The sequence below is a fragment of the Lagenorhynchus albirostris genome, chromosome 5 (genome assembly GCF_949774975.1).
Source record: "Lagenorhynchus albirostris chromosome 5, mLagAlb1.1, whole genome shotgun sequence".
NCBI classification, from domain to species: domain Eukaryota; kingdom Metazoa; phylum Chordata; class Mammalia; order Artiodactyla; family Delphinidae; genus Lagenorhynchus; species Lagenorhynchus albirostris.
Window position 1 is genome coordinate 7,685,226 of NC_083099.1, and position 8,887 is coordinate 7,694,112.

An 8,887-nucleotide genomic window follows, 5' to 3' on the forward strand; every position below is an offset into this window, starting at 1 on the left:
AATAAAATAATGAGAAAGATATTAAAATGAACAAAGGCTGTGAGCCACACTCCACTCCAAACAGGGTTAAAATTACCGGGCACATATCAGATAGACACAATGGGGACCAATCTCGCTTAGTATCTGACTCTCCTTATGTGAAAAATAGGACTGATTCTTTGAATTTATGTGATAGAGCTCTTCCTTTTTTTCTTAAAGGAAATAACAGATGTTGCCCACTCTGCTCGTGAAGACAATGCTCACGTCATCTTTTTTTGCTTCGTGTCTAACAGAAGGGAGATGGGGCCATAGATAAAGCTGAGCTTCGGGAAGCGTGTGACCAGGCCAGTGTGCACATAGATGAGAAGCTCCTGGACCAGCTGTTTGAATACTGTGATGTGGATAACGACGGGCTGATTAACTACCTTGAATTTGCAAATTTTCTTAACTGGAAAGATAAAACCCCCCTTAAGGAGTATGAAGAGAGGGTCATTATTAAAGGTATTTAATTTCTGAAGGCTTGCTAAATTCTTAAATGGACTTTAGTATTTTCTTTTTCTTAGGATTTTGACTCTTGTCAACTTTAATATTATATATTTAAAGATATGCACATATACATATATTTGTTTTTATTTTTATGCATAGAATATCTGTGGAAGGTTAGGAAAGAATTTGATAACATTTATTATTTCCGGGGAGGGGACACTGGTTGCTGAGGGTCAAAGCAGCAGCGAGACTCACTTTTCAATCTATGTTTTTGTATCTTTTAAGTTTGGAACCGTGTATTACTCATTCAAAAGAAAACAGTTACGAGCAAAACAATTTACACAGAAGCCCAAAATATGAAAGAGAGTTCCTCAGAAAGCTGTTTGAAAACCATTTTCTCAGAGAAATTAGCTCCCCTCCCCCAGGAAAAGTCAATTGTAAAATAGAATTTGATCTGTTAAATTTTTTAAGAAAAGGAAAAACATAATCTTTACTTTTATTCAAATATCTTTGTTTACACATTATCTTCCTGCATCACTAACCATATATAGATATACATATATACATATGTGTGTGTGCATATGGAAATTTTTTTATAAGCTTGTTCTTTGTTTTTAAAATTAATTAATTAATTTTATTTTTGGCTGTGTTGGGTCTTTGTTGCTGCATGTGGGCTTTCTCTAGTTGCAGTGAGCAAGGGCTACTCTTCGTAGCAGTGCACAGGCTTCTTATTGCGGTGGCTTCTCTTGTTGTGGAGCACAGACTCTAGGCGCACAGGCTTCAGTAGTTGTGGCACGCAGGCTCAGTAGTTGTGGCTCACGGGCTCTAGAGCGCAGGCTCAGTAGTTGTGGCGCACGGGCTTAGTTGCTCTGCGGCATGTGGGATCTTCCCAGACCAGGGCTCGAACCTGTGTCCCCTGCATTGGCAGGCGTATTCTTAACCACTGTGCCACCAGGGAAGTCCATGTATGGAAATATTTTAAAATAGCTAAAATCACGGTGAGTGTACCATTTTTATTTGGCTAAAAAAAAAAAACTTAGCTCTCAAATTTCTGTGGAATGAAGAGATACTTTTATGGTTTCTGTAAACTTCATTTTCAGTTCCCTTAAGCTGAGGTATTATGAATTACTAAGCCATTTCCTCACTTTTTAAAACTTAGGTTATTTCCAGATATTTTTAAAGTAATATGGGTGATGCTATAATGATTATCATCTCTCAGAAAGCTTTCTGTTTCGATCTCATTTCTTATGAATGTTATTTTTGTCCCAGAAGTAACTCTCTCTTTCATTTTGCTTTTTTAAATGATTGTACCAATTTGCAATTTTATCAGTCACGTTGGTGAGAAGGTTTTACTCCAATCTTGCTACCATTGAGTGTTATTTCAAACATTCTTGTGATTTAGTTGTTATATAATGATACCTCATTTGCTTTAATTTTCAAGTCTTGATTCTTACAGACGATTAACTTTTGAAAGATTGTCTACATGCTTATCTCCTCTTGGAATATCTCTCCTCTAAAACGTGAAGATACTCCTGTTTTCACTTTTATTCCTGCAAAGCCAGTACCACATTTGGGGCTTTTTTGACCACGGGAGCCCTTACCAGTTTCTGGGATGGCTTTTCTCTGCTGTCCACTAGGAAAGCAGGAGGATCTTCTCTACCTAATGAAGCTTTTTATAGAAAACAACTCTACCCTAGTTCTCTCAGAAATAAATAGAGGGTGACAGAGTATTTTCCTTCTTGGAACAACTCATGAAGCAGTGGGGGAAACAAAAGCCTGCTTTCAAACCAGGTGTTTCTTCTAATTGTTCCTGGTTGGGGGGGGTCCTGACTTGAGCGCCATTTTCAACGGAGTTCTTGAGGTTTTCCTCTTCTTCTAAGACAGTGGCTGGTGGGTCAGTCAGAAGGGACTCGGGAATGTATTGCCAGGAATTTTCTTATATCAAGTTCCATCTTACTGTTGACGGCTGGAGAAAAGGGGGTGCTTCATTTAAGGCAGGGGTTTTCGAGCAGTTTTCTGAGAAACTATTTTTCGTACTTGGTCCAGATTTCTGCCTTTTGCGCCCACCCACTCGGGGGTGCAGGGACTGGGTCCAGAGGGTCTGGAACACTGGGCCCGACGCTTTCACTGCAGCGATTGGCAGGGGCTGAGTCGGGGGGTGCAGACTTTAGATGGGTCTGTCTTTTCTGGTTTGCCACCCCGATCGGGCACTGGGGCACTCTTCGCCGGTGTAACCGGTGCTGGGCCTTCCCTAGCACTTTGAGTTCCTCCAGCGCTCGAGAGACCACAGCGTCGCCTAGTGCTAGCTGTGTACTTAGCAGCTCCATGAAGAAGCTGTGTCAGGAATTTCCTCCTCAACTTCAGAACTGACTCAGCAAAGCAAATCTGCAAAAGAGAACAGAATCTTACAGGGTTTTCTCTTATACACTGATTGGAAGGGAGTTATTTATAGAATCGGTTCCTGCGCTCACAGCGAGCTCTCGTCGCCTCTCCAAATGTCACAGTGCATGGGGGCTCCCTCCCTACCGCGATCAGGTATGTGTGGAATTTACAGCTCCAAATATTTCTTCTCCTGTCCCTCCCCAGGGCACAGTCTTAGGAACAACTCTGGTAATCCTGTAGTTCAAGTCAAATATGAAAATAGGCTCTAATTTTAAAAAAAAGGAAAGAAAAAAAAGTTCTCCGTTTTCATTTGGTGTTTCAGATTTAAAAGCTGTATTTAGCATAAAATGAGTGCAGTGGTGAGCAGAAACATTAGACCTTGTTCAGATTTCCTGGTGTATGACCTTGGACTGAACTTGTGCTCCCACAGTGGCTACTGGTGTCAGTGGAGGGTCTACACCAGCTCAGCCTCTGTTTCCACCAGCAAGAAGAGACTAAATGGGAAAACTCATCTTGTTACAGGGTGAGCACCAGGTAGTAACTTTGTCCTGTACTTTTTTTCCCCCCTTTCCGTCTTTGCTTGAAGGTGGAAAACCAGATTGTGCAAACCCTGCTGAGGCTAATGTAGAAGAATCTGAACCAGCTCTCCTGATAAAGCCTGAAGATATTGTCTTGAAAGAGCCAGGGAGCTCAGAAAAGACTCTGCGGACACTTCTGAGGCCAAGCGATGAAGTTTCTAATCACTACAAGACCACTTCTTCGGAGATCAGTGCAGTTGTAGGCGCTGTTCCTTCTACCTGTGAGTATGTCACATTATTTGCTGAGTGTTAAAAGGATCAACAAACACAGAAGGGGAGTGTCCTTTGTCTGTCCTTGCATTGTCCCCCAGCCTCTATTAGACTCTAACTTTCTCAAAGCCCAGGACCTTTCATTCAGTTCTGTATTCTAAGCAACGAGGAAGGCTCGATAAATGTAGGCTGAATTGAACTAGTGTTCATGGTGACCCAAGTAAAATGACTCTCTCTGTATCAATGAAACTGAAACCATCATAGCTCAGAACCCGGAAGGTTAGACCTCGTCGTAATTCAGACTTCACCAAGTGCTAGGAGACTTTTGAACCACGTGATTCTTAGCTACAAACAGATTTGCCTTCAAATATTTGATGAGCTCTTACAGAACGGTTCCTTACATCTTTATTCCCCGTCTGTTAGTCTGCTAGGGCTATCATAACAAATACCACAAACGGAATGGCTAAACAGCAGAAATTGATCATCTCATGATGGCTGCAAGTCCGAGGTCAAGGTGTTGGCAGGGTGGCTTCCTTCTGAGTGCCGTGAGGGAAAATCTGCTCCAGGCCCTATCCTGGATTCTGGGGGTTTGCCGGCAGTCTTTGGTGCTACTCAGCTTCTGCTGCACCAGCCTGATCTCTGCCTGCGTCTTTATCTGATGTTCTCCCGTGTGAGCATCTGTGTCCCAATGTCCCCTTTTTTAAGGACGCCAGTCATGTTGGACTAACGGTCCACCCTTCTCCCGTATAACCTCATCTTAATTAATTATTCCTGCAATGACCCTCTTTCCAAATAAGGTCGCCTCCTGAGGTACTAAGAGTTAGGACTTTAACATAAAAGTCTGGGGAGGGTACAGTTCAACCCATAACTGCCCAGATCTCAATATCAAGCATGATGAATTTAGAAGACTCTTTTATATTGGTCAAGATCCCTTTTTTGGACTAAGGCCATGATTAAGGATTTACATGTTTTTCTCAACTGGATTTCATAGACATGCTTTACATTCTGTTGTGATGAGACCTTGCTGCTTGCTTTGGAATAGTGTTGCCCAATAGAAATACAATTGGTGTTGTATGTATTTTGTTTTGTTTTAATTTATTATTTATTTTTGGCTGCATTGGGGCTTCCTTGCTGCGTGCAGCCCTTCTCTAGTTGCGGCGAGCGGGGGCTACTCTTCATTGGGGTGTGTGGGCTTCTCATTGCGGCGGCTTCTCTTGTTGCAGAGCACGGGCTCTAGGCGTGTGGGCTTCAGAAGTTGTGCCTCGCGGGCTCTAGAGCGCAGGCTCAGTAGTTGTGGCGCATGGGCTTAGTTGCTCCGCGGCATGCGGGATCTTCCCAGACCAGGGCTCGAACCTGTGTCCTCTGCATTGGCAGGTGGATTCTTAACCACTGCGCCACCAGGGAAGTCCTGGTGTCATCTGTATTTAAAAAATTTTAGTAGCCACATTAAGAAGAAGAAACAGGTGAAATTAACTTTAAAAGTACATTGGGAATTCCCTGGCAGTCCAGTGGTTAGGGCTTGGTGCTTTCACTGCCGAGGCCCAGGTTCAATCCCTGGTCAGGGAACTAAGTTCCTGAATGCTGCATGGCACAGACAAAATAAAAAAAAAAATTTTTTAATAGTATATATATATATTTTATATACAATATGTATCTCCAAAGTACTATCATCTCAACAAGGAATCAATATAAAATGATTAATTAAATGTCTCACATTCTTGTTTTGGGTACTACATCTTTGAAATTGTGTATTTTACACTCAGAGCACAGCTCAGTTTGGACCAGCCACATTTCCAGTGCTCAGTAGGCGCATGGTTGGTGGCGGCTGTATTTAGAATGTCTGTTTTCCTCCCCCATCCATGTCCTAGGTTATCCCACCTACGGTGTTCCAACCATTCGGTCCGATATTCCCGCCCCCCGAATTCGCCGTATCAGTGACAGAACCAATTATGGTGAAGAGGGAAATGCCTATTCATTGCTGTATCCTACCATCTTTGGCCAGAAAGGATTGTTTGAAAGAGACTTCTTCAAGACCAGATCCAAAAAAGAGGTACAACATGTGATTTCAAAAGGGTTGAAAGAAAGGCCAACGACACACAACGGTGGAAATGTTTATTTGCTTGAGCGTTTATATTACAAAAGTCATCAGGAGCACCCCGTTCCCCCCCCATTAGGATTCTTGAGGATAATGTTCAATTTGGTTGTGATATTTGGTACAATTCTTGAAGTAGAATTTACTCTATTAAGAAGCATTACACTCACGTCATATATTCACTGTGACCTATGTATAAAAAGAAAACTGTTTTCCTAAGATATTCAACACTATTCTTCATTGAGTAAAAGCAAAGAGGCTCAATCCCTTCCTTGTGTAAGTACCCTTGTGGTTGTGGGTCTCCAAAACCAAAGAGTAAGTGTGAGGAGGGCCACTCTGCCATCCTTATGAGCTGCTATCTCAGACTATCTACAACAAGCACTGATTTAAAATGTTCTGTCCTGTTGCCACGTGTCAGCCCATTGTATCTTGTTTTTTCGCTTGGTAAACGTGGTCTTCATGGCCCAGGTGATTTTCTTCCTAGGTTTGTTATAAAGCAGGTGCAACCGGCTAGGCCAGAATAGCCATTGGGTTTCTGAGGGCCGAGGAGTAACGGCAAGTCTTGGTCAGAGCAGCCAGCCTGTCTAGATCTGTCATTGTGGAAAGCAGGCTGTGATCAAGGGAGCAATTGCTTCTTTGAGCTTTCAAATCCAGAGCTAGAAATGATGTGAACAGACGTGTGATGCTTTCTGGGACTTCACATGCAGGGTTGATGGCTTGCAAACTTGCAAACTTAGTAACAGATTCATTCCAATGATTCATTCCCACTGAGGTGGGGGGAGAGGAGGGGAGAAACTCAGAGGAAGATGCCTCCTGGCTGGTCCCAAAGAAGGAACCCAGGATCCACCACAGAAGGTTAGAGAAGAGACATTCGCAGACTGTGTTTTCTCTTCCCTCAGTCACTCTAAAGGGCCTATGAAATAGGGCTTCAGGGCCACCAAAAGAAAGAAAAATCTCCTGCTTGTTTCCTGATGCCTAAAATTCTTTTAACTAGGAAGTCATCCTTTATCTCACAATTCTAGGTAGGAAGTAAGAACCCAGAGGCCTGCACATATACTATTCCAACTAAATGACATTCTAGAAAAGGCAAAACAATGGACAAAGTAGAAAGACTGATGGTTGCCAGAGGGTTGGAGAGAAAAAGGGACGGATGAATAGGTGTAGCACAGAGGATCTTTAGGGCCGTGAAACTATTTTGTATGATACCATAATGGTGGATACGTGTTATTATACATTTGTCAAAACCCATAGATTATGCAACGCAGAGAGTGAACCCTCATGTGAGCTATGGACTTTGGTTAACAAGAATGTATCAATATTGGCTCATCAACTGTAACAAATATACTGCACTAATGCAAGATGTTACTAACAGGGGAAAAGAGGGGGCAAGTGATAGAGCATACGGGAACTCTAGATAATTTCTGCTCGATTTTTCTAGAAACCTAAAACTGCTCTAAAAAATAAAGTCTATTAAAAAAAAAAAAAAAAGAACCCAGAGACCTGATTGGAGTAATAACGTCACCCTGAGAATAGATGGGTTTCCTTCCGTAAAAGTGTTAGCTAATCAATACACGAGGATGGAAAGCTGAAGGAGGGTAGGAATGTCTCCCAAAGAGTTGGGAAGGAAGCAGGGGAGAAGGGCTGGGATGCCCAAGAACACACCTCAGGGCTTCACTCTGCAGGGACATATTTTTTTTGGGCTGCACCACGTGGCATGCGGGATCTTAGTTCCCTGACCAGGGATCGAACCCTAACCCCCTACAGTGGAAGCGTGGAGTCTTAACCACTGGAGCGCCAGGGAGGTCCCCGCAGGGACTTTCTTTTCCTGTCACCGGGTGGAGGAAAATAGCAACTATGCGCGGGTGCCTTGAGGCGCTTCCGCTGTGTAAGTGTTGCCGCTGACAGCACTGCTCTCCTGAATTTCAAGTGTATTTGATTATATTGTTAATTTCCCACAAGGCACATCATACCTAGGGGACCTTTTAATTGTTAAGATTTAGTTTAATAGAGGTATTCTGCAGGTCTTCTATTTCTTTGGCTTTCCTATTCACGGTCTAACCTTTCTTTCCATTTCCCTCTTTGCTTCCCTCTTGTATGCTTCATAGTAAATGTCTTCCCTCTTTTAAATTTAGTTTCATTTTCTTTTTTTCAAATCTTTTCTTCCCTCTACTCATTCTAATATTTCTTCCCACTACTGGTTCTTATCTTTCCTTTCTTATATTTTCCCTGGGACATGTAAAGCATGTTTCCCCCCTCCCTTTATCTCTTTTACTAATTATCACTGCAGAGAGATGATTAATAACCAAAGTTTGCTGGTTTTCAATATGCTCAGATTTTAGTCTGCTCACTCGCTCGCACGTGCACTCTCTCTCCGACATTTGCACACCCCCAGCTATAATTAAAGTTTACAACAGGCCAGTTAGAGACACTCCATAAATGTTCTTTATCTTTTGGCCATGTGGCTTGTGGGATCTTAGTTGCCTGACCAGGGATCGAACGTGTGCCCCCTGCAGTGGAAGTGCACTGGACCGCCAGGGAAGTCCCATAAATATTCTTATTTTAAAGAAGAGAAACTAATATGCAAGGGGTCTAGATAACATACATAAGAGGTGACTGGGACGGAAATCAAATCCAGCAAGTCTTCTATTTTTAACTCTTTTACCCTTTCTGCTTGAATCTGGCCACCTCCCTTTAAAATAAACAGAAACACTTTGAGTTGAAAGTAATTTTATATATTGGCTAGTAGAGTTGAACACGCTCGTATTCACTCATATTAGCAAAATGATTCCTGAGCTGAAAGTCCTGGAATTTTAATATTGGCTTATTATACGTAATAAGTCCTCCTCCCCCACCACACACACATCCTCCCATCTTTTTTGGGGATAAATGTCCATAGTCTTAGATATTATAAAGATATTTTTAAAAATACAAACTGAAAAACACATAAATATTAGCCTGACTTTGAAAGTTTTTTTTTTTCCCCTAGATTGCAGAGATATTATGTAACATTGGTGTCAAGCTTTCTGAGGATGAATTTGAAAATGTATGGAATCTTGCATCAAAAAAACATCTCGGAGGACAAGTTTGTGTTGAGACTATCAGAACTGTTCTGAATGAGTTACAGTACGCAGACTGGACCAAGTGCAAAACAGCCATGTGA

General features: G+C 42.2%; 1 protein-coding gene across 1 annotated transcript in view; it reads left to right on the forward strand.

Annotated features, from left to right (window-relative positions):
- Positions 1-8,887, forward strand: part of EFHB (EF-hand domain family member B) — a 48,664-nt gene extending 39,777 nt beyond the window's left edge. The window contains exons 10-13 of the mRNA XM_060149112.1: positions 273-480; positions 3,434-3,646; positions 5,504-5,685; positions 8,714-8,887. Of these exons, the coding sequence (XP_060005095.1) occupies positions 273-480; positions 3,434-3,646; positions 5,504-5,685; positions 8,714-8,887 (777 nt within the window). The remainder of the gene's footprint in view (positions 1-272; positions 481-3,433; positions 3,647-5,503; positions 5,686-8,713) is intronic.